This window comes from Drosophila suzukii, chromosome X (assembly GCF_043229965.1).
Source record: "Drosophila suzukii chromosome X, CBGP_Dsuzu_IsoJpt1.0, whole genome shotgun sequence".
In the NCBI taxonomy this organism is placed as follows: domain Eukaryota; kingdom Metazoa; phylum Arthropoda; class Insecta; order Diptera; family Drosophilidae; genus Drosophila; species Drosophila suzukii.
The window spans coordinates 16,818,685-16,844,950 of NC_092084.1; the positions used below are offsets into that span (position 1 = coordinate 16,818,685).

Genomic DNA, 26,266 nt, shown 5'->3' on the forward strand with positions numbered 1-26,266 from the left:
TTAAAGATATGAGTGAGATTTTCAGAAATATTGAAAATCCAAAACTTTGAATAAGCTGTCATAAATTTGTAGTTATTAGTTGCCTAACCTTTTGGTGGTTTTTGATAACTGAGCATTCTTTGTAGAGTGTATTTTTGAGTCGATGTAGCCTCGGAAAATACATTTCTATAGCGCCCATCTTTTCATCTCCGGCGATATAAGGGAGAATTAAGCCGCAAATGACTTGTGTGTGCGAGATTGATCTAATGTAGACACAGATACCCATATGTACACAAGTTTGAACTCATTTGAACCGCCGCCGTCTTGCTTTCGGATTGTTTACAAAACACATACCGCTGGGGAAGATTTATGGGGAGGGATCTTTTGTGCCGCCATTGGAGGCCAGAATGATTGGATGATAATGGGAGATTCTCATTGCCGCAGGCCACATGGAATTGGCGCTCGAGGAACAAGACGGAGAAATGGCTGCTCATCACCACCTTTGTAATGGCCATTACGATCTTCACTCTCTTGATCGTCCTTTTCACAGACGGAGGCAGCAGCGATGCGACCAAGCACGTCCTTCATGTCCAGCCGCATTTGAAAGGTGTGGATAAAGGTCATCTTTCAATCCAAGAACCCCTCGCCTAATTATCCTTTTCGTTGCAGAGTGTCCTTCCGGAAATGAGCTTCCCTGCTTAAATAAGCACTGTATTTTTGCCTCCAGCGAAATCCTCAAGTCCATCGATGTGACCGTGGATCCCTGTGATGATTTTTACGGATATTCCTGGTGAGTTCCATATTTTTTTAAGTTAAAAATAAATTCCATTTTGCGATCATTCTGGTCCAAGTTCTACGCATATCATTTAAAGATATTTCGCTTCCAGACCCATGTAAAATTAAGAATCAAGAATAACTTACTCTTCAGTTTGTTTTTTTTTTTAAATAAAGCGATATTGAAAATAAAAAACGAAAAAATTTCAAGACTCATTTTTCTGTGTACTTATTTACTTACTTATTAAGTTACTTAATCCATTATTTAAGAAAAATCGTTCTTGTAATCAAGACAGAAGAACCCTTTACTTGGGTTTTCGTTTTTGAAATTAAGACAACTGAAAGCTAAACAAATTCAATTTGATTATATTTTTTAATCGATTTTGGCTCACGTATAAGATGAAAGAACTATTTTCTTCTCGGAGTATTTGAATTAAACTAAAAATCACATCTTCCCCACAGCAATCAGTGGATCAAAAACAACCCCATTCCCGAGGGAAAGTCCACGTGGGGCACCTTTGGCAAGTTGGAGCAGATGAACCAGCTGATCATCCGCAATGTGCTGGAGAAACCGGCCAAGAGTTTCAAGTCAAACGCGGAGCGGAAGGCCAAGGTGTACTATGAGTCGTGCCTGGATGCGGATGAGCACATGGAGAAACTGGGGGCCAAGCCCATGAATGATCTCCTGCTGCAGATCGGTGGATGGAACGTGACCAAGAGCGGCTACAACGTGGCCAACTGGACAATGGCCCGCACCCTCAAGACTCTGCACAACAGGTGGGTGTGTTTGTGTGAAAACCATTAGATCATCCAATAGGATCATACGTTTTGTTCCCCCCTTTGCAGATATAACTTCAACTGCCTGTTTGGCTGGGTTTATTCTAGCATCAAAACTGTAGGAGCCACAGTTTTGGGCGGTTTGTGGGCGTTAGAGTGGGCGTGGCACTGTGCCGAAACAAACTTGCGCTGCGTAAGAAGCTCAGGAATCTTTACGCCAAATCTCAATAGCCTAGCTCCCATAGTTTCCGAGATCTCAGCGTTCATCCGGACGGACAGACAGACGGACAGACGGACAGACGGACAGACGGACAGACGGACAGACGGACAGACGGACATGGCTAGATCGACTCGGCTAGTGATCCTGATCAAGAATATATATACTTTATGGGGTCGGAAACGCTTCCTTCTGCCTGTTACATACTTTCCGACGAATCTAGTATACCCTTTTACTCTACGAGTAACGGGTATAATAAATTTTTCTAGCTTCAAGCTGATCAAATAAATTTGCCACGCCCACTCTAACGCCCTTAACGCTTAAATCTGTCTACCGCCGGTAGGTGGCGCATTTCAATCTCGCTTTGCTGCTTGCATAGCTCCATTTCCCTTTGATCCCATTAGCTGAGTAACGGGTATCTGATAGTCGAGGTACTCGACTATAGCGTTCTTCCTTGTTTTATTACTAAGTGGTCCATTCTGGTCCGTTTTCAACTTATATACAACCTGCAACAGAAAGAAAAGTTTTAAGCAAGTTTTATCCTTCCCTGCGTTGCAGGCTGAAATCATAATTCCCTCTGAAGAGGCCTTCCAGGTAATGTAAATACAAAGTGCCTTTCATACAAACTGTTCGAAATGGATTTATGCACTGAAAAGTAGTTTAATCGCTGGTTATTTTATGTTTCTTATGTATCTCAGTTCAAAGAAAGAATTATATTTTACCTTCAAAAGGCAGACCAGTGTTGGTTTGGCCGCACTAAAATACAAATAATAATTCGCATAAATAAGGCCTGATGAATAATAATTGCTGGTAACTATAATTGGCAGTTAAAAGCAGGATGAAAAAAAATGGTTGGGTAGTCCTAGAACGTTTCAACTTTTTATTAGATGTGGCTTTCCTCTAAAATAAGGAATATTCGTATAAAGGGCACCTTGCCCATAATCGAAAAGCCTGGTCGGAAAACCGACTTGAAAATTGTAACAGGGGTAAACTTTTCGGAAAACAAGGTAGGTGAGGTTTAAGCTAGCCTTTAGACGCTGTCATCTCGCCGCCGGTGGTAGCTGAGTGAGTAGAGGTGACTCCTACCATTTGATGGGGTAACCAAGACTTTGGCGGCGGTTTGTTATTAGCAATACTTACGTTCTAAATTATTAAAAGCATATATAAAATTTTTTCCCAGGCTAAAGAATTTTTAAAATCTTTGCTTACGACTTTGGATATAACGATCTCTTTGTTTATCTTAAAGATATGAGTGAGATTTTCAGAAATATTGAAAATCCAAAACTTTGAATAAGCTGTCATAAATTTGTAGTTATTAGTTGCCTAACCTTTTGGTGGTTTTTGATAACTGAGCATTCTTTGTAGAGTGTATTTTTGAGTCGATGTAGCCTCGGAAAATACATTTCTATAGCGCCCATCTTTTCATCTCCGGCGATATAAGGGAGAATTAAGCCGCAAATGACTTGTGTGTGCGAGATTGATCTAATGTAGACACAGATACCCATATGTACACAAGTTTGAACTCATTTGAACCGCCGCCGTCTTGCTTTCGGATTGTTTACAAAACACATACCGCTGGGGAAGATTTATGGGGAGGGATCTTTTGTGCCGCCATTGGAGGCCAGAATGATTGGATGATAATGGGAGATTCTCATTGCCGCAGGCCACATGGAATTGGCGCTCGAGGAACAAGACGGAGAAATGGCTGCTCATCACCACCTTTGTAATGGCCATTACGATCTTCACTCTCTTGATCGTCCTTTTCACAGACGGAGGCAGCAGCGATGCGACCAAGCACGTCCTTCATGTCCAGCCGCATTTGAAAGGTGTGGATAAAGGTCATCTTTCAATCCAAGAACCCCTCGCCTAATTATCCTTTTCGTTGCAGAGTGTCCTTCCGGAAATGAGCTTCCCTGCTTAAATAAGCACTGTATTTTTGCCTCCAGCGAAATCCTCAAGTCCATCGATGTGACCGTGGATCCCTGTGATGATTTTTACGGATATTCCTGGTGAGTTCCATATTTTTTTAAGTTAAAAATAAATTCCATTTTGCGATCATTCTGGTCCAAGTTCTACGCATATCATTTAAAGATATTTCGCTTCCAGACCCATGTAAAATTAAGAATCAAGAATAACTTACTCTTCAGTTTGTTTTTTTTTTTAAATAAAGCGATATTGAAAATAAAAAACGAAAAAATTTCAAGACTCATTTTTCTGTGTACTTATTTACTTACTTATTAAGTTACTTAATCCATTATTTAAGAAAAATCGTTCTTGTAATCAAGACAGAAGAACCCTTTACTTGGGTTTTCGTTTTTGAAATTAAGACAACTGAAAGCTAAACAAATTCAATTTGATTATATTTTTTAATCGATTTTGGCTCACGTATAAGATGAAAGAACTATTTTCTTCTCGGAGTATTTGAATTAAACTAAAAATCACATCTTCCCCACAGCAATCAGTGGATCAAAAACAACCCCATTCCCGAGGGAAAGTCCACGTGGGGCACCTTTGGCAAGTTGGAGCAGATGAACCAGCTGATCATCCGCAATGTGCTGGAGAAACCGGCCAAGAGTTTCAAGTCAAACGCGGAGCGGAAGGCCAAGGTGTACTATGAGTCGTGCCTGGATGCGGATGAGCACATGGAGAAACTGGGGGCCAAGCCCATGAATGATCTCCTGCTGCAGATCGGTGGATGGAACGTGACCAAGAGCGGCTACAACGTGGCCAACTGGACAATGGCCCGCACCCTCAAGACTCTGCACAACAGGTGGGTGTGTTTGTGTGAAAACCATTAGATCATCCAATAGGATCATACGTTTTGTTCCCCCCTTTGCAGATATAACTTCAACTGCCTGTTTGGCTGGGCGATTGGGGAGGACGACAAGAACTCCTCGCGGCATGTCATCCAGATAGATCAGGGCGGATTAACGCTGCCCACAGCCGACTATTACAACAACAAGACGGACAATCACCGCAAAGTACTCAATGAGTACATTGAGTACATGACCAAGGTGTGCGTCCTACTGGGCGCCAACGAATCGGATGCCCGGGCCCAGATGATCGGCGTCATTAACTTCGAGAAAAAGCTGGCCAATATCACGATTCCTCTGGAGGATCGTCGCAACGAGGAAGCCATGTATCATCCTATGCAGCTGCGTCAGCTAGCCAAACTCGCTCCGTTCATTAACTGGACGGATCATTTCGATAATGCCATGCAGATGGTCGGTCGCCGGGTCACCGACGACGAGGTGGTGGTCGTCTACGCCCCCGACTTCCTCAAGAACCTATCGGACATCATTCTCAAGATGGAACAGAGCGAGGAGGGAAAAATGTGAGTTCACTTAAGGAATACTTAAAAAGGAATATCAGAACTTTTTGTACGAACATTGTCAGCCTCACGTTAATCAAAGTACCATAGTCCTGATGTTAGCCGATCTAGCCATGTCCGTCTGTCCGTCCGTTTCTAAGCAAACTATTAACTATTAATTAAGTAACGGGTATAAAAATAAAAAACACAGATATTAAGAAATAATAAGATTTGATGTTCCAGATGAAATGTTATATATATGTATGCATTAGCTGTTGCTGGTGTGTTTGATGTTCCAGTTAAAGTGTTAGGTATATGTATGCATTAGGTGTTGCTGGTGTATTTGATGTTCCAGTTAAAGTGTTAGATGTATGTATGCATTAGGTGTTGCTGGTGTGTTACATGTTCCAGAAAATGTGTTATGTGTATGTATGCATTATCTGTTGCTGGTGTGTCTATGGTCTATGCCGGATTTCCAATTGCTCATCCTTCCTAACTCCAAGACACCCTTACATTCTTATTCCTTGGATTCTGGGTTAGTTCCCTCAGAACTTGGGCTTCCGTCCGCGCGATTTGGGCTACTGCCCACAGAATCTTCAGAGTCATGCTCCTCCTCCATTAGAGTGAAAATGCCGAACTTAGGGTATTTGTGTACCGAATGGTAGGCCACCATAATACCGAATATAAGTACATCGTCGACGAATATTTCCCGATATTCTTCGTTAATCCGGAACCCAAGATAGTTCACAAAAGTGCCATTGCGGGACTCCTATGGATATTAGAGGATTAGTTGAGGGTTCTACTATCGTATACCGCATCTTACCAGATCTTTTATGAAGACCTTGCCGTTTTCCACTAAGATATGGACATGCTTTCGCGACATATAATAGTAATGCATATTTATGCTGCAGTCGGGGTCGCGTCCTATGGTATTTTCACCTTCCTCCAAAAAAGCCCGATCGCCCGTCGGCACATGCTCCAAATAGAAAACCATTTTCCTCGAAAGTATACCTAAAGTAAGCTCAGTGAGTCCATCGTCCTTTTCTTCCACTTTGTTTTTTTCGCTTACCTGGGATGAGAAGTTATTTGATTATGAACACAGGTTATAGGATACTATTTTAAAGTCACAGAATTCTTGTCAATATTCCTATAAACTGAAGAGTCTAAGCCTTCTTTGTTAATGTTAGTTTTTTATTGAAAATCTCTTTTTGTAAACACCGTTTTTAAACCAAATACAAATATTTTCTTGGCAACGGATTAAAAATTAATTTATTTGCAATATGCCAGCCAAAAAATTAATTATTTTGGGGGAAAAGATGGGATTCAGATTTTGGTCACAAATACAAGTCCCAGTGGTTTTTCAATCGTTGCTTAGCCAGATTTCTTAGGCACCCAGGATAGTTTATGAACGATTGTGTGATATAACGATATATAAAGAATAGAATAAGAAGTGAGAAAATAGTACGCCAGCGAATAAAGCTTCTTTGTGTTTGATTGTTTTCTCCTTTACTCTGGGTTATCTCAAAATTTAACCCTGTTTGTCCTTGGACGCGGAATAACATATTATTCCTGAAACTTTTAAGTCTCTAATCCTCATCCTTTGATCCTTGCAGCACCCTGAACAACTATCTCGTCTGGCAGGCGGTTCGCACCTTGACCAGTTGTCTTTCGAAACCCTTCCGGGATGCCTACAAGGGCGTGAGGAAGGCCCTCATGGGATCGGATGGCGGCGAGGAGATCTGGCGCTACTGCGTTTCGGACACCAACAATGTGGTTGGCTTTGCCGTGGGTGCGATCTTTGTGCGTCAAGCCTTCCATGGGGAATCGAAACCGGCGGCTGAGCAGATGATCGCCGAGATCCGCGAGGCCTTCAAGACGAACCTACAGAACCTGACCTGGGTGGACAAGCAGACGCGCGAGAAGGCCATTGAGAAGGCCAACGAGATCTCGGACATGATCGGATTCCCCGACTATATCCTAGATCCCGTCGAGCTGGACAAGAAGTACGCCGAGCTGAACATCACACCGAATGCCTACTTCGAGAACAACATCCAGGTGGCCATCTACAATCTGAAGAGCAACCTGAAACGCCTCGACCAGCCGGTGAACAAGACCAATTGGGGCATGACCCCGCAGACGGTGAACGCCTACTACACGCCCACCAAGAACCAAATCGTCTTTCCCGCGGGCATCCTGCAGACGCCCTTCTTCGACATCAACAACCCCAAGAGCCTGAACTTCGGGGCCATGGGCGTGGTCATGGGTCACGAGCTGACCCACGCCTTCGACGACCAGGGGCGTGAGTACGACAAGTTCGGCAACATCAACCGGTGGTGGGACTCCAAGAGCATCGAGCGGTTCAACGAGAAGTCGGAGTGCATCGCCCGCCAGTACAGTGGCTACAAGATGAACGGACGCACCCTCAACGGCAAGCAGACGCTGGGTGAGTAAAGTGGATCGCAGGATACTTGTCCTGAATTTTAGAAGCTCGCTGTTACTTGCATTTTTTATACCCGTTACTTGATTTTCATTAAAAACAAATGTCTATATCATATATAAAAGACTATACTCCACCCACATTATATGTTTCCTTTTGGTATCCTTAATGCATATCACAAAGAAAAAGTTGAACAAAATATATTAACATAATAAATTAAATATATAAATAGTTTTAGACGGTTTTTTATTCGTCTAGATGCCGTAAACTTCATTTCTTACTTTGATATGATAACCCAAACCAATACTTAATAGAGTATAACATAGTGTAATTAGGTACTATCTAAGCAGAACCAAAAAGTTGATAAATTAAGGAAAGGAAGAATCAATTTTATGTGTTGTGTGAGTAATTATTACTGAAAGGTTGAGGTCTTTGCGAACCGCCTAAACTCATTTAACCTTTAAAAAGTCCACAGTAAAGAGCATATGATCATAATGTTCAATTACATAGTAGTCCGATCCGGTCCTTTGTGATTTATATACGACCTGCAATGAAAGGAAAACGTTTAAGCTAATTTTATCCTTTACTGCGTTGCAGGCTTCTACTGAAATAATAATACGCTCCGCAGGGGTATAAAAAGGGGCATTACAAAGAAAATGTAAGTGCAAAGTGCCTTCATACAAATTGAAATGGATTTAGGCACTACAGAAGTAGGCTTGTTGGCTTGTTACTTGGAGTTTGTTATGTATCTATTCAAATTCTAAATCATATTTACCGCCGTAAAAAGGCAGACCAGTTTTGGTTTAAGGTGACACATTTTTTCCAACACTAAAACATAACTTATAATTCGGGTAAAAAAGGCCCACTGATGAATAATTGGAGTTGGCAATTAAAAGCAGGATGACAAAACAATATTGTTTTGAAGTCCTAGAAGGCTAAACCTTTTAATGAGATGTGCCTTTCCCCTAATAAGGAATATTCATACATAAGGGTTCACGGACGTGATCAACACTGCATCCATATCGATAACAATCACCTTTCCCATAATCGAAAAGCCTGGTCGGAAAAATGACTTGAGAGTTGTGACAGGGGGACATTTTCTGGGAAACCCAGTAGGTGAGGTTTAAGGGAGCCTTTAGACGCTGTCATCTCGCCGCCGGTGGTAGCTGAGTGAGTAGAGGTGACTCCCAGTTAAAACATCAAACACCACCGGTCCGGGTTCGAGTCCCGGTAAGTTTAAATGGCATGGCTTTTAAAATTTATTCACCGATTGCATTCGTTGGAAGTAATTGAAAATAGTTGAGGAAAACACTGAAAAAACACATATTAGAATTAAGTAAAAAGTGAACCTAGTAAAAAAAGCAAAAAAGAAATTACGGCAAGGAAAAGAAAACACAAAGTAGAATGAAGTAAAAAGTGAACCTAGACAAAAAAGGCAAAGAAAAAAAAACACAAATTAGAATTAAGTAAAAAGTGAACCTAGTAAAAAAAAAAGCAAAAAAAAAGCAAAAAAAATACGGCATAGAAAATAAAAAAGAAAAACAAATTAAAATAAAATAAAAAGTGAGCCGAAAAAAAAAAATTTTTGTTGTTGTTAACGAAAAACGCGAATTCTTTTTTTATATATTCACCTTTTGTTTCTTTTCTATATTAAATTATAATATATATATTAAGTTCCGTTAAGATAGTCATTAAATTATTAGAATTACATTTTTAGCAAGTAATTGCATTATAATCCTTCTAAAATGGTAATTAAAATTAAAGAAAATGTTTTTTTAAAGCCGGGACATTTTTCCTTAAATCAAGAAAGTTTTTTTTAAGAAAGATTTGATAAATAATATTAATATTCTTTTAATTTCAGAACTTGTCAGCGCCCGGGCTGCTTTATCAGTAGCGTAGACAGTTAGAGCGTTTGTTCAGAAATCGAAACGTCGCAGGTTCGAGTTCGTATGCCGCCCATTTTTTTTCTTTTTTTAAATGCTTTTTCTAACTTTACAAAGTTGGGGAGCCTTTCCACTCTGCGATGTATAGAAATTTAAATTGTTTTACTCACTTTTTAAAATTTTATTATCATGTAAAACCCATGTTAATACCAACTAACATAAATAACTATTATGAATTTGGCATTTCTCAAATGATTTGCAAGTATATCATATTTAATTGCATTTATTAAGAAATAAATTCAACACATTAAATATATTTCATGCTGTAGACTCTTTTAATAGCGATGGTGAAAAATTACCAACATTTTTACAACTGCCGACTCTTAAACTGGTCGAACTTTGACTTTATGACAAAGTTCTAATAAACTTTTGGTGTTGTTGCGCGCACACACACACACAGAAATAAAGCCCACACACACTGGCATACATTGGATATACAGAAATGCCAGCAAATTGCTTACATAATAAATAATAATAATAGCGTGCGATTTTTAGCGCAATTTAAATTTATTTATGGCACTTGTTTGTTCGCATGTCATGCGCAAGTTTTAGCCAGACATTTTTGCGCCCACAGAGAATCGAGGCACACACACACAGAAAACACACAGGTGAAGTCAGTCAGTCGGAGGTGTGCGGTGTGTGGTGTGTGGTGATTCGGTGGTTGTGCCAAAAGGTGGGGCAGCGTTTGCCAGAGTCCTTCGTCGGATTTGCCTATTTTTATCATTGCGGCTTATCCCGGTTGCCTGGCAACCAGCAACTGCCAACCGGGGGAATTCAAGCTGCTTAGTGGGAGCGATGTCGACTCATAAATCCTGCCTGCGGCATGGCCTGAATGTCCTCGACCCGCCGTCTTATCGCATTCCCCCAATCGAACCCAACATACCCCTTACCCACCCCAAAACCAGTGGCAAAAACCCGGGGTCAGATGGAGATGGGCTGCTTAAATGGCAATTAGGCAGCCTCACTTACTGACAGCTTCCTTTAGCCGTTGATTAAGCCGTTGTTGTTCGCCAACGAATGATGTCATCGGGGTGTCTGGCCTAATTAATGCAATCCAGGTCGGAATATTAGGCAATGCATGTTCGCAGGTCCCAACAAGTTGGGGTTTCCAAGTGCTGAGATTAATCACCTCTGGGCTAGAACCCTTATCCAATGCTTTTTTGCACCTAGCACATTTAGAGGATAAGGTTTTTATTACATTTACATCTTATTTAATATCCCGACAATTTTTCTTAACCCTTCGACTTTTGAACTGTCAAGTCAAAGAACCAAGTTGACAGAGTTTAAACCCTGGTTACGTGTTTTATCTTATATCTCAAATTGCATCAATCAACTGACTGAAATTTATCGACGTACTGGAGATAGAAACATTTGCATATACTCGTATATTCGTTGTAAATGTGCCTTTAAAACCTTAAAACAATATTAAAGTTTTTTTGCATCCCAAGAAGGCTTTGATAACTACACCATGCTACCCCCACTGTCTGAAATCATTTTCCAATCCACTTCGGGGTAGTATTCGGACGTCTAAAATATATTATAAATTTTTCTTTCAAAATTGTACATAGTTATTCGGAAACTAGAACAATGCTGCGCGAAGAGCAGTTTGCGAGGCTGGTGCTCGATTCCATGGATGCCGTGGGTGGTACTGCTAGCCTGGATGTTATCCTACAAATTATTAAAGGGGCTACCAACGCCAGGGTTATAGACCTGTATGACAAAGTGGCAGACATCCTACACAGCCTTGTGAATATCGGAATAGTACGAAGGGTGAACGATGAGTATCAAATCGTAGATATTAACAAAGGACCTTTTAATTTTTAAGGGGAAGGATCTTAAATAAAGGTATGAATCATTTTTTTTAAAGTTTTGTGTCTTTAATAAAATACTATATATTCCAGATACCAATAACAAGTTTTAGGACGCTTTCCTGATAAATTTTTGTGTAATTTCGTTTCGCTTTAAAAAATGTAAGCTAAGACTTCGAAATATAAAAACATTTAAAGGACTCACTTTTGTAAAAAAAATTTATAGTAGGTTCGGGAATAAGGCGGTGAAAGTTTAAAAGCTAAAATTTATAAAATAACATATCTTTGTCTTGATAGCAAATCCCGCGATTGAAATTTTACTACAAGGGAATTCTTAGGAAACTTCGGTTTATATGGTTGAGATTGCTGGCGAATTCGGCCGAAATTCCTACGTACTTGAATAAAAATCCCACCGGAATTCACCACTTAGCGATTTTTGTGGCACCCCCAAAATAAATGCTTTATAAGGTTGAGAGTCTATCTTTAAGTGGCCAAAGTAATAATAACATTAGCCAGTATCTTAAGACATTTTCGTGAATCAGGGATTTAACTCTTGCAGAATCTGCCATCAACTGTAAACTAATGCAACTAAATTGGAACTATAATACTTTAAATATTATAGGTTCAGTGAGCGATTTCGAAATGTCAAGCTATAACTAAAAAAACAGTAGGAGAATACCTAAAATAAGTTGAAAATATTGAAACATTGAACTTATTTCCAACACACCATCTGTCTTGGCATCTTAGTCATCGTGCAATTTTCTCAGCTGGTTAAAGGCAACATTTGAAGCTCAGAAGCATGAGTCTTAAATTGTTTTCGAAAGTGCGCATTCCTGGGCGATTAACATGATTAATGGCCAATGAAAACAAAACAATTTGAAGACTCGACCAAATAACAAGTGCTTAGCAATGAGTTGAGTGTAATTGCAATTAATATTATTATTATTATTTGTTGCTGCCGTTGTTGTTTATTATGTATTATGCAGCCAAGTTATGGCTGCGGGTGTTTTGTGGGCGGGTGCCTGCGTAAATATGCATATGTTTTGGCGTGGACATGTCCATAAAACAGGGCCCCCTTCTGCACTCACTCAGGCATTCATTTGCTCGTTTGTTTATTTATGTTAATTTAAATCAACATGCAAAAATTAGCACATGACACAAAGAGGATGTGGATGTGGATGTGGATGTGGATGATGAGATGAGAATGAGGTGAGTGGGCGTAGGCGGTGCGGAGATAAGTTTTGTGAATTTGCGGCGTGGCTCGAAAACATTTAATTTATTTAATTACTTGGCCCTTCATTTGCATATTTAAATGAATTGCCGCAAAGCCAAGGCTAAGTGTTTGGCAGTGGGTGAAATTCTGGCTAATAACTAGATGACACGCCGCCGGAAGGGCGCAGTCGCCAGGATGATATAATGTATGTATGCCGCCCTAGAGGCCTGACTTCTAACCTGAAATCGAGTGTACTTCTATGGGAATACACCTATCGAAAAATGGGGACTAAAATGATGTAAAGGTTTGCCACATTTTCAAAATTTATATGCTAAGCTTGTAATTTATTCAATTTGTCCCTTTTACGTATTTTCGCAATTCGGAACCTGTAAAGGCAATTAAGAAACCACATAGGTTCAATTTTTTTGCAGGTGTAATTATGAAACATAATTATTTTAGAGCTTTGAGGGTTGTTAGTATAATTACTTTACACTGATTAAAAAAAGTGGTAAAACCAAATATTTCAAATTTATGTTTTTCATTTATTGCAGTTCTTACCAATTTTAAATATCGAAATATTAAATTTAACAATTAAAGGTAATTTAGAGAAATAAAGCTATGATCCTCAAATAAAATTAATTTTTTAAGAAAATATTTCTATTGTCGTACATAATCTTTTCTATGTTGAATTAATTGAATATGTTTGTTTGCTTTTCCTTTTAAGTTAAATATTTAATACGACACCTTCATTTCAACAAGAAGATACTTAGTTTAATTATTTTTTTATCAGTGTATCTATAAGTATTTTATGTTTTTGTTAATAAGTGAACATAGAAGTAAGTGATTGATCGATTATGACAGAAACAATGTTTTTACCCCAAATTTAAATGCATAAACATGTAGGGCCTGCGGTTTTGGCTAATTTCCATTCGATTTCTTTCCATATTTATGGCTGTGAATTTGTTATTTTCTCTCATTGAAAGTTGCGTTCTTAACACAAGTTTGTGTCCAGACATTAATTGCTAAAATTTCTCGCCAAATGGCTGGAGGGGGCTTAAAAGGCTGAAATGAGATTTCGACCGCAAAACAACGGCAAACACAATTTTGGCTTTCGGAATTTCGCAATGTGATGTTCTCTATGCGGGCAATAAAATAACAATCAACGCAAGCCGCGGTCGCCATTGCGATGGTCGGGGGATTCCCCTTGAGGCGGAAGGCGGCGGTTGGTTTAGTGGGGTGTGGGGGCAAGCAAACAATGCCGTAACAAAGAAGGAACCACTCTGCCACTAAACCATCGAATACCCTGGAAGAATTATGGATGTAAAACGTATACTTCCATACAATTAAACTCATTTGGTCTGCACAGAGGCATCAATTTATAAGATATGATAATCTAGTGTTCTATCTAGACACGTGGCGTATGATTGATATGTTCGCCATTTTGCTTTTTGCTCTCTTTATCCATTTTAAATAGTTCGGAAAAATGCTGTCTCATTCTGACCCAGAGTAATTCTAGGCGTTATCTAGCTCTTTTGATTTTAAAAAACTTTCAAAGAGAGAAAAAATTACGCTTTATAAATATAAATATAATATATAATATATGATAATCTAGTGTTCTATCTAGACACGTGGCGTATGATTGATATGTTCGCCATCTTGCTTTTTGCTCTCTTTATCCATTTTGAATAGTTCCAAAAAATGCTGTCTCATTCTGACCCAGAGTAATTCTAGGCGTTATCTACCTTTTTTGATTTGGAAAAACTTTCAAAGAGAGAAAAAATTACGCTTTATAAACATAAATATAAATATAATATATAATATATGATAATCTAGTGTTCTATCTAGACAGGTGACGTATGATTGATATGTTCGCTATCATGCTTTTTGCTCTCTTTATCCATTTCGAATAGTTCCGAAAAATGATATCTTTTTCTGACCCAGAGTAATTCTAGGCGTTATCTAGCTATTTTGATTTGGAAAAACTTTAAAAGAGAGAAAAAATTACGCTTTATAAATATACCATGCAAATATCAAATAGATATGAGTTGAATCGCATGTCTTTTAAATGGTTTTAAAAATTTCTTAATGAAATGCACTAACTACAAATATTTGGATAGGAGTTAAAGTAAAATACATGGTTGTACGATCTGAACAAAATGGTTTCCAATGTGATATATCCCCTAAAATAAAGGCCAGGGTAGCTGAAACAAAAGGTTAGAATGCTACCCACTCCAATCTGCCCCCTTTTCCTTCGGCCAAAAACTGATGATGGGTATTCCTGGGAGACCTGGGCGCACTTGCAGCCATCGGTTTGCAATGGAAAAGTTGCTGGGCATGCGCTGGAGCAAACTAATAAAATAAATTAAATCGTTTAATTGAAGTAAATTGCCTATAAAATTGTTTTTCGAAAGTATCCGCAAGAGTTGGCGGGATGCATGGGGAACTGGGGTGTACGGGCCATAATTGAGTAATAAATTCAAATATTTATTGCATCAACAAATGTACAAATTGTGTTGTCGAATCTCAGGCGAGCTTCCCAAGTGTTAAGTGATGTTCGTGGCATGGGGAATGGGAATAGATGGCCATCGTGGCTTTGGGCCATTTCAATTAAGTTCCCTACACAAGTTGGGCAATCCTTTCCTAGAGCTACATACTTTTGCACTTTTAGGCACATAAAATACAGCGGCGTGAGAAAAAGAGCGGAATCGAGATGTTGGGACCATCGGGGCGGATGCGTAATATGCATAAATATTGAATGACTTTTTGGTGTGACATCAAGCGATGTGCACTCAACACTTAAACACACCCAGAAAACAGTGGCCTGTTTAAACATATATATATACATGATATCTATATGTATGTGTGTGTGTGGGAAAGTAAAGTGAAAGCGTATGTAAAATACTTTCACGCGCCCAGTGAATAATTTAGGAGGCAAGAACACAGAGCTTCCAAGCACGAAAGTACGAAAGAGCGAAAGTAAGAGCACTGGGTCTGGGAATCCATCAAGTTTGCACCCCATCGCGGCCGCCTTCATCAAGCCACTCCCCGGCCAAAAAATGAGTTACTTTACATAACTAAGTAATTTCCAAGCTGCCGGGAGCGACAGAAACGTAAAATTATTATAAACAAACCATTCGGCAGTCGTAAAAAAAGGAAACGCACTGAGGCACCCAAGCTGTCAAGTTGCCGGGCTGTCAGGCTTCCAAAAGAAGATGATGCCGATGCCAAAAATGAACAAAAAACCGCATAAAAGGTCCTCGCAAATTTTGTCATTATGCAAACATCGGCTGGCAAAGAGTATAAAATACAAAACATATTTAAATGCAATAAAGGAAAGCAAGGGGGAAGGAGGGATTGGAGGGTATGGACATGGATAAGGCCCTGGGGGAATGTAAATACTTGAAAGTGTGAAAACATGGAATATGCCAATGGAATGTGGCTATCAATTCACTAGCTGAAATTAACATGAAGGAGCCAAGATTATGCATATCAAAGTGGGAAATTAGTTACGCTGGTATTATGGGAATTAACGGAGAAATAAGCACTTGAGAACGATTAATATTAACATAATCGTATGAGTAGTATCGTGGCATCGTCAAAAAGTTTAGATTTTATTATCTATATCAGGTTTTTATAAGTTTCTGGTCTTTTTTCTTCTTCTCCTGAAGAATTCGCGGTCTTATGTGATGCCAGAGTCAATCCATAGCTCTTTATAATAGAAGAAAAATGTTAGAAAGGTAAATATAAGTTTTTTTGGCTCTAAAGAATTCGCGGTTTCATATTTAAATGATTACCACTTTCAAATATGTTATGTTGGCCCACATTTTTGATTTTTGTTCTGAAGAATTCACGGGTAGTTCTCTAGTATGTTTAATAATTTGGAATCTTTTAATCATCGAAAGACTTTTTCCCATACCAGTGACATGAAAAATCTATGGAAACAATAAAATTGTTAAAAATATTATAAAAAAGATTAGCATAAATAATTCTAAAGTTAAATCATGGGTATTTCCTTGAAAAACATGTACACATACGTGCTAGCTAAGAAACTAAAATTTAGGTCAAGTTCTCCGGAATATAGAATCAAATTTCCTTGTTTCTCTATCTTATTAGATTAATTGGATTTGTTGAATTTATAGCCGGGTAGCCACAACAATGAAATGGATGCGACTACCTTCTCAGTGAAAATCCGTAAATCCCTCGGAGAGCCCAGGGAGATAGTTGTCCTTCCGACTGCCCATCAATCAGATTAAAATTGAAATTCCTGCTGCTCAAATGGAGGGGATCCGAATGGAAACCGAGGCGCAGATAGGTTGGTTCACTTAATATTTGGCCAACAGCTTCAAGTGATTTACGGAGATTACGGCTTGAAAGGAGCGGAGATGGGAGGGCCGGTTAGGGATTGGGAAGGGGAATCGGCTTTTGTAAGCTGATTTTACTGCTGCTGGCACACCGCCTTTGTCTAAACCGCATGCCAGCCACCCACTTGCAAGGCTGCTCCGGCTGCTTCTTTGGATGCCCCACGGGGCCATTTGGAAGTCACTTCATTGCCTGCTGCATTATGAGTTAGTTGTGCGGCCAGCTAAAATGTTATACAATTTATTACGAGGACGAAGGACGCGCAGGACTCGCAGGACAACTGGCCACCCAAGGAGCTGGGATAAAGGACACAGGTCCGAGCCTAAGCTGCTGGAGCATGTCTTTTCTCGATTTTAGTTGGCTTCTGGCTATGCGACTGTCCGGCACCTGCCTGGTGCTTTCTCTACTTTCTCCTGGTCACCGGTCACCGGCCACCTTTCACCTTCCCGCCCCTTCACCTTTCCACCGGCCAGTGCATTCAATGCATTTCAATCGCTGGCCGAACGGCTGAACATATCATTTTAATTTTCCCTCTACGATGGCTTAGCTGTCACTGAATGCAATGCATTTTCGATCAGGAAAGCGGCTTTCCCAATCAATTGGCTGTAATCTGAGCTCCCTAATATAATATATATATATTTAATATTATATAGCCACAACGAGGAGGACCTCGGGACCTCTGCGACTTTATCTAAAGCAGAAAAAACCTAATTAAAGAATTTTCTTGGTTTGCCTTCCCTTTATTATAGCTACTTTTTCGCAGAATTGAATAAAAACGTTAAATAAATTGATTTCATTGGCTTCCCTGGTTAGTTAATAATTTTGTTCATTAATACCTATTTAAACCACCAATACAATTATTACCCATTCAAATCGGATCATTGATTAAAAAGTTATGTGCAATTAATGAAGCCGCATTTTTTTTTGTGTTTATCCACTTAATTTTAAGGGAATAAAATTAATAAAAACTCTTCGTTGTAAATGTGCCTTTAAAACTTTAAAATAATTTTATGCTTTGATAATAATATGAGCGGAATAGTCCGAAAGGTAAACGATGAGTATTAAATAGTAAGAAAAAATAGGTTCAGTACAGAACTATTTCGATGTTTATGGTGTAGGGTGTAAATAAAGGTATGGATAAATATATTTTTTAAAATGTTTCGTCTTTCTAAGGAAATACAAATTTTTTCAGATGCTAATGAGAAATTCAAGGACTCTTTCCTAGTAAATTTTGGGTTGGAAATTTATTTTCGGCTGAAAAATATTTTTAGTCCAGAACTTTGAAATATAAAAACATTTAAAGGAGTCATTTGTGTGATTTATTATATTAAACACTAAATTTCAAATTTGAAAGGCGTTCCAGATACATCTGAAATTTAATTTTGCACCAAAAATGCTCAAATAAAACGCTCTTGATATAAGAGTCTCGGTCATGACTGACTTTCAAGACCGTTTATACCTAAAACCCGCCCACGTTGTTTGTTTTTTTTTCTGAGTACGATTTTATTTGTTATATTTTTGTTTGCCATGGCACAATTACTATCTCTATCTGGACATAGGAGACAAATATGAAAATACCCGACTAGACTAAAGCACAGATGTATCCGAGCGAACAATCGAAACTTTGTAGCTCTCAACTGTGCTGCAGTTTTCTGCTCCATTCGGCTGCAGAGAAAGTTAAGCCCCAGGAACATTCGCATGCCGAACATTTGGAACATTCGCCAGCCGAACAAACAACAAGCCATGTAACCACACTTCCCCGGCAACAGCAACTTCGGCGCTTCCTTACAACACCTAAACGTTCCATTAAATTTACGTTTTACAGTTTTAAAACACACAAATTACCTGCTACATAAAACCAAAGAGTTACAAGCCATCGACCCAGGTGTGCTACAGTTTTTGGAAGGAAAGAGTGGGGTTTACTGGGCTCCACGCACAAACAACTTTATTGCACAGGGAACTTGCCAAAGTTTCGTATTTGAAAATGATTTGCGCGCCAGTCAGGGGGTGGAGATGTTTGGGGGGATTGGGGGTTGCGTTGGTGGTGCACCATGGGGCAAGGTGGGTGTTCAGGCGTTTGGTGGTGGTGCTGGTGGTGCGTGCGACATGCCGTAAAACTTTGTTGCCAAAGACCACACAACTACCAAACAGAGAACAACAACGCCGGCAACGAATTAAACAAATCGAAACTTTTCAGGGGATTCAATGGCGGTGTTGAGTTGAAAAAACGAGAAACAAATACAGGATCAAAGATGCGAGAAATCGATGTTGTAAGCGCAACAAATTTGTTGACCTTATGGAAAACAAAATCAGTGGAGTAATGTATCCATTGAACTCGTGGTCAGATCAAAAGAATCTTTCGCATTTGCATACTTCACTGAATAAGTTACAGTTTCGCGCAATCGAAGTTCACAGTTGTGGCGCAAACAACTTAGCTCTCTTTAAATAAGGTGGCAAGTTTTTCAATAGCTTTCATTTGTTATTGAAAATGGTAAAACGCATAATTTCATTTTCTTTTTACATTTGAACACAATAGATTCTTTCGCACTTAGAAACTTAACTGAGTAAGGTACAGTTCCGCTCAATCGAATAAGTTCATGGCGGTGGCGCAACCAACTTAACTCTGTTTAAATTAGGTGGCAACGCCCTTAACAAGTTCTTCAATCGTTTGACTAATCGTTATTCAAAATGGGTTTAGACAATTATATTGCACTTTCTTTTTGTAATTTAACAAACCGTAAGAGCATATATAGAGAAACCGTTCTACCAACACCTACTTAGAGAGAACCCAGTGAACTAGCTGGAATAAATAAAGTCAAGGTGAGGACCTCCGGCAATCACACACACACGATCGTCGGCCGGAGTCCCCATTGCACTGGACTGCCGACCCGCATTAATCACATATGTAAGTCGACCCGGAGCGCAAACCCCCCACAAAACCCGACAATAACCAAAATGGACCCCGGACTCAGTCTGCCCAAAACACAAATACACATTTCGGCACAGATACTGCGAGCTCAGATGTCGGACCATTACGTCCAATAACAAATCGCATCGAATCGAATTTAAAAGCGAATTACAATCAAATGTATTTAAGTATTGAGCCTACCCGAAAGTGAAAAAGAATCGAGAGCGGCAAAAACTTTAACCTTTTGCCAAAATCACCGTCCATTTGAGTGGTTCCACCCAGTGGGTGGCAGTGGGTGGTAGCACCACCCACACACACACACACACACACACAGAGCCACCCAATTGACTTTGACAACAGCCAGACAGAAAGACAGACAGACACACATGTATCTGTATCTGTATCTCTGTGTATTTTTCTCTGTGCCAATTGTTGACTGACTCGATTGAACTTTATAGCGCTGGATGAAAGGGTGAATTGCCGTGGTTGGAGGGGGTGATCTGGGGGTCGGGGCCTCTGTGGGTGACGGTTTTATATTGTCCGATGTCACCGGAACCACCCCCACCCCTCTGCCACCCCCCACAAACACCACCGGAAGCCGTAAAATCGCACACGAGAGCTTCGGCATAGGCCGTACATGAAAATTGCCACTGAAAAAAAGCGAAAAATGGCCAAAAGGAGCAAGGGGGTCGAAAACGCGGCCGCAAATCCGACATTGCATTGCCACCAATATACCAGAGTGTGAGTGCGTATTTGTGTGTTTATTTCCCGTTCCCACTAATCCGCGGCGGTTGGCGGGTTGGTGTCCTTTAATCACAGCACCCATCGCAGAAACCACCCATTGGAAACCGCAGAAGAGGCATCCAGTCGATTGCATAAATAGAACTAGAGTTTTCGTCACCTAAACATGACCCCCTTTTTCTGGTCATATTTGTTTGGCATTTGTACTCAATTAATGCAATTGGTCTTCAATAATTCCTTATATTAAAATAGTTATTTAGGTTGCTGTAAATATATTTCTTAGATGTTAATACCATCTATTGCGTATTGCATACAAACTTTTGATCAAAGTAATTTAAATAACCCATTTATGTTAATATACACGAGACAGAAAAGTGTCAGGATTAACATGATACCTTTAGCATTTAATAACGTTAAATTGATATTGAAAATTGCACAATTGTTAAGTAGATATCGACTTCTATGAAAGAGAGAAAAAAGCAAGGAGCAACTTAAACTTTTGTGAGTATAAGCAAGAAAGTCTTGTTTAAACAGCCTTATTTTAAACACGATACTTCCAATATAAAGTCCTTATATATCATTACACCACGGAAGTTTATAAAAAACGAGTCTTATTTTTTTATGTATTTTTGTGTAACTGTACATAGATTCTATTTTTATTAAAAGTCATTGAGTCTGAATATTTTTCTTTGGTAAAGCGAATAAAATTGACAAATAAATATAGGTATCATCCCTATGATATAAAATATAAATCAAAAACTACAAAAAGGTATTTTAATTGCAAGATAACTTCTTAGACACCTAACAATCATCTATTTTCATAATTCTCACTGCTTATAATAATGAAGTGGATTTTCATGGGACTCCGATCGCTGGAATCTAATGGCCGTCGTTGCACTGACCAGTTCGGTTCAATTCACCTACGGCTAGCTCTTTTCCGCCTTTTGCCACCGGAAGTTTGGACATGGTCAACACAGACACAGACACACTGACACACCCACTCACACACACACACACAATGATAGCAACTCCCTGACAGAGACGACCTACATGGAAACCAATAAATATTGTTCATCCACTCGAATGGTTTTTAACTGAAAATCGTTGAACCCTTGCCACAGCCTACAAAACGGAGCAACAAAAAATAGGTGTGGAAGGGGTTTTTGGGGGGTGTTTGGGGGGGTGTGATGGGGTCTAGGCCCAGATCGATGGATGGCAGCAACGACAGCATTTGCCTGGGAGCCCAGTAACGCCCTATACTGCCAGTCCGGCAAATGCATGAATGAACATTTCAATTTGATGCATTTCTCGCCATGAACGATAATTGATACTCGCCGCACAAGCTGGAGGCGTAACAGTAGCCCGGGGCACAAGTTGGGGATTGGGATTGGGGGCTGGGAGCCGGGTTATGACCCCAGGGACAGAAAAAATTAACCAGGACTTCAAACCGCGAAAACGCTCAAAGGGGAAATGGTTGGTCAGCGGATGAAACCTTGACACAAATTAACGCACAACTGCTCGCTGTTCAATCTTATTTTGTGCTCAATGGAAATTGTGGTGTATGGGCAAAAAAATGTTCCAAAACAGTGGCTCTATGAAAATGAACACTCTATATAATAAACCATTACCAAAAAATAATAATGAAGTTATTGGAAATACCATTTTAACTTAGCTATTCTTCTAGAACATACCTATTGGTCCTAAGCTTTATCCCAATTTTATTTCTATAAAAAAACGATGAGAAAATTTTGAAAATAGATAATAATAGCTTGAAAAGGCCAAGCAATTTGTATAAAATTGAAATGATAGAGGGCAGGCAACGAAAAAATATCAATGAGACCAGATGAACCATCTGCGTTTGTCATGCAAATTTTTCTTAATCAAATGATAAAGAAACGCTGCAGAGGTCTTAAGTGTCCAGCGTTCAGGAAGCCCGATGATGACCTGATTTCAGATGAGGGAAAGCATTTTTTGGGTCCCCGCTGAATGGTCAAGCAAATCTGGTTTCCTTTCCGGTGGACCAAGCTGACACGTTTCTCACATTAGTTGTGTTGTCCCTCAGCGCTGGATTGGATTGGGGTGGACCACCTGCAGCACACCCCACTACTACTACCAAGCAGACCCAGCAGACCCTCTTGGGAACATAATTAATCACGTGACTTGGACGTCGAAATATTTTCAACTAACACGAAAAAGTCGCTGCTGAGAGTGAGCGGGAAAAATGATTTTAAAATGCCCTTGATGACAATTTAGCTTGATGCTGACAGGAGACAGGAGTTCTTTGGGCGCTGTCCAAAGTCCTGATTTAAGGAGATGGCGAAAGGAGATGGCTATGGCGATGGGTGATGGGTGATGGAATCCTCCATAAACCCTCACTTTACTCCTATAGGAAATCGGAGAATCGGAAGTGCAGCAGCAGCAGCGGCGGCAATCGCATAATAAATGAGACACTTCAAAGGGTTTCCCCTGGCAGCAAGTAGTTGTGAAATTTATAACCTTATTGTGCATTCCAGGAATCGGGGAGGAGATCCCAGAACCAGAATAGGAACAAGAACAAGCAGAAGGTGAGTCAGCAGCGGCAGTAATAAATTTAAAAAAACTCATTAATCTTGTTGCAGTTGACTGTTTTGCTCGTTCTTGCCCTTCCTTTGATCCTGGTCTTCAAGATGGCAATAAAACAACGTAATAAGCTCCCCCCCTTTCGACACCCACTAACCTAAACTACGTCTCTGTTCTTCAAGAGGGGGGTGTTGGGCTGAAATCTTTGCCACTGCAGTTTGATATATGCTTGCATGCATCTGGATCTAGATTTCTCCACTTGCAGTCGCAACGTTTTTAATATGGCTTGTTAGTCGAGGATTTTCAGGCATGTGGGCGGCAGGCAATGAGTTCAGGGTATGTCCTCAAGGGATTGTGCCGGGATATAGGATACAAGTGAGCCGTCAACATGTTTTTGCCTTCCATAAAGTGCAGACGATTCATCAACGTTCAACTCGAGTTGCTGCATGGCGCGTGTCGGGCGAAGAAGAGGGATTACAATTGCAGGGAGATGGGGAATGGGAAATGGGATTGGGGCATGGGTGATTGGTCGTGGAAAGTGAGGACTCGCAGGACTAATTAAGTGAAGGGCTTAAAACAGCGATAGAATTTTCTAAATTCAAACAATCCATTTTCAAAAATCTCTTACAGCTAAAACCATATTATACAAATCAAATCATACTCATACGTGTGAATTTTTTAAAGAAACATCATAAGCCATATATCGAAAATGTCTCTGAGGGTTATTTGCTAAAGTCGTCTTATCTTTTTAATCATATTCGAGGTTCTGAAATCTCATACATGTATTATATCCCAAAGTAAAGGAGAAAACAATCAAACACAAAGTAGCTTTATTTGCTGGCATAATATTTTCTCACTTCTTATTCTATTGTTCATATATCGTTATATCACATAATCGTTCATTAACTATCCAGGGTGCCTAAGAAATCTGGCTAAGCAACGATTGAAAAACCCCTGGTATTTGTATTTGTGACCAAAATCTGAATCCCATCTTTTTCCCCAAAATAATCAATGTTTTGGCTGGCATATTGCAAATAAATTAATTTTTAATCCATTGCCAAGAAATATTTGTAAACGATGTTTACAAATTGAGATTTTCAATACAAATACAAATACCAAACAAAGAAGGCTTAGACTTTTCAGTTTATAGGAATATTGACAAGAATTCTGTGACTTTAAAATAGTATCCTATAACCTGTGTTCATAATCAAATAACTTCTCATCCCAGGTAAGCGAAAAAAACAAAGTGGAAGAAAAGGACGATGGACTCATTGAGCTTACTTTAGGTGTACTTTCGAGGAAAATGGTTTTCTATTTGGAGCATGTGCAGACGGGCGATCGGGTTTTTTTGGAGGAAGGTGAAAATACCATAGGACGCGACCCCGACTGCAGCATAAATATGCATTACTATTATATGTCGCGAAAGCATGTCCATATCTTAGTGGAAAACGACCGTGTTTTCATAAAGGATCTGGTTAGATGCGGTATACGATAGTGGAACCCTCAACTAATCCTCTAATATCCATAGGAGTCCCGCAATGGCACATTCATAAATTTTCTTGGGATCCGCATTGACAAAGAATATCGTCAGATATTCGTCGACGATGTACTTCTATTCGGTGATATTGTGGCTCACCATTTGGTACACAAATACCCTAAGTTGGGCATTTTCACTCTAATGGAGGAGGAGCATGACTCTGAAGATTCTGTGGGCAGTAGCCCAAATCGCGCGGACGGAAGCCCAAGTTCTGAGGGAACTAACCCAGAATCCAGGGAGTAAGAATGTAAGGGTGTCTTGGAGTTAGGAAGGATGAGCAATTGGAAATCGAGCAAAGACCATAAACACACCAGTAACAGATAATGCATACATACACATAACACATTTTCTGGAACATGTAACACACCAGCAACACCTAATGCATACATATATATAACACTTTAACTGGAACATCAAATACACCAGCAACACCTAATGCATACATATACCTAACACTTTAACTGGAACATCAAACACACCAGCAACAGCTAATGCATACATATCTATAACATTTCATCTGGAACATCAAATCTTATTATTTCTTAATATCTGTGCTTTTTATTTTTATACCCGTCACTTGAAGAGTAAACGGGTATATTGAATTCGGGTAAAAGTATTTAGCAGAAAAAAAAAGCCTTTCCATTCCCATAGCCCCCTCCCAAAATTGTCCGTATGATCGCTGATCTCGGAAACTATAAAAGCTAGAAAGTTGGTATTAGGCTTGTAGGTTCTAGAGATTCTTGCGCAGCGAAAGTGGGGCAGACATTTTCAAAGATATTTCTGCTGGTCAATACCTACCGGTATGCCGAAAATATGTTAAATAAATATGTAAAGTAGATAAAATGTAAGAAGTATATTTATTTCGAAGTTGATTAGATGTGTAACGGGTATCTGATAGTCGAGACACTCTACTATAGCGTTTTTAATGTATGACTAATAATGCAATAATTTTTTAATTTCACTTAAGTTAAATTTATTTCTACCAACTATAATGCACCATCCTAAGAACTCGGCCTACTTTTATGGCACTTGCCGCATCTTAAGGGGCAATCAACTGCCCAAAAAGTGTCTGCCAAAGGGAAAACATCGAGCAGCATCCATAATTTACTGCCCGGCTATCCCCAGTCGCAACGCTTGATCTTTAACATTTAGTGGGAATTATTCGAAATTAAATTCTATTAGGTTTCCTCTCTGTTCGCTCCATTTGCGCCTTTGGCTTTGGAGACAGACGGTTGGTCCGCCCTTAGATGGCTTCGTCCTTAGAGTGTGTGTATCTGTATCTGTATCTGTATCTGTAGCTATAACTGCCACTGTGTGTAACTGTGAATGGCTGCCACGCCCAAAACGCCCACACACCCATACTATCCCTAAGTCTCTTTCTCTCTCTGTCGGAAGCTGTCTGTGCGGAAAATTAATTTGCGGCTTATCGAAACCATAAAAATTTTCTAATCCACTTTGCGTAAATAATCATGAGCGTCAATTCAATGCCAGCAGCCATCAGTCGCAGCAACCCTAACTGGGCCACGCCCATTTCCAAGTCCCAGTCTCCATACCTTTTAAACCCCCCTCCACACAGACACACACACACACCACCCGAACCTTTCGCGTTTGTTAATATCTGTGGCATACTTTTGTGGGCTCCAAATGCGAATGCAGTGCGGCGGAAGATGAGGGAAAACTTTCAACTCCAGGCGCCAAAGTCGA

General features: G+C 39.7%; 4 protein-coding genes and 1 long non-coding RNA gene across 5 annotated transcripts; 4 read left to right on the plus strand and 1 right to left on the minus strand.

Moving 5' to 3' along the window:
• Positions 1 to 405: 405 nt before the first annotated feature.
• On the plus strand, positions 406 to 3,003 carry LOC139353354 (neprilysin-3-like). Its single transcript, XM_070997291.1, has 5 exons — positions 406 to 586; positions 649 to 769; positions 1,216 to 1,530; positions 1,600 to 1,686; positions 2,994 to 3,003. Exons 1-5 carry the CDS (start codon positions 487 to 489, stop codon positions 3,001 to 3,003), a joined length of 633 nt encoding a protein of 210 aa, XP_070853392.1. The 5' UTR covers positions 406 to 486.
• A 412-nt stretch (positions 3,004 to 3,415) lies between these two features.
• LOC108018896 (neprilysin-3) lies at positions 3,416 to 7,531 on the plus strand. Its single transcript, XM_070997438.1, has 5 exons — positions 3,416 to 3,573; positions 3,636 to 3,756; positions 4,203 to 4,517; positions 4,587 to 5,081; positions 6,671 to 7,531. Exons 1-5 carry the CDS (start codon positions 3,474 to 3,476, stop codon positions 7,506 to 7,508), a joined length of 1,869 nt encoding a protein of 622 aa, XP_070853539.1. The 5' UTR covers positions 3,416 to 3,473; the 3' UTR covers positions 7,509 to 7,531.
• Positions 5,140 to 6,233, minus strand: LOC108012218 (uncharacterized). The gene is made up of 3 exons (XM_017077513.4): positions 6,127 to 6,233; positions 5,881 to 6,068; positions 5,140 to 5,826 (listed from the first exon to the last, which is right to left on the minus strand). Exons 2-3 carry the CDS (start codon positions 6,049 to 6,051, stop codon positions 5,575 to 5,577), a joined length of 423 nt encoding a protein of 140 aa, XP_016933002.2. The 5' UTR covers positions 6,052 to 6,068; positions 6,127 to 6,233; the 3' UTR covers positions 5,140 to 5,574.
• A 3,394-nt stretch (positions 7,532 to 10,925) lies between the features above and the next one.
• LOC136117350 (uncharacterized) lies at positions 10,926 to 11,445 on the plus strand. Its single transcript, XR_010654898.2, has 2 exons — positions 10,926 to 11,282; positions 11,339 to 11,445. It is a non-coding gene; the product is annotated as an uncharacterized lncRNA (long non-coding RNA).
• A 12,697-nt stretch (positions 11,446 to 24,142) lies between these two features.
• On the plus strand, positions 24,143 to 25,075 carry LOC108018897 (centrosomal protein of 170 kDa protein B-like). The gene is made up of 3 exons (XM_017086488.4): positions 24,143 to 24,253; positions 24,312 to 24,499; positions 24,554 to 25,075. The coding sequence occupies exons 2-3, from the start codon at positions 24,329 to 24,331 to the stop codon at positions 24,803 to 24,805; spliced, it is 423 nt and encodes a 140-aa protein (XP_016941977.3). The 5' UTR covers positions 24,143 to 24,253; positions 24,312 to 24,328; the 3' UTR covers positions 24,806 to 25,075.
• The last annotated feature ends 1,191 nt before the right edge of the window (positions 25,076 to 26,266 follow it).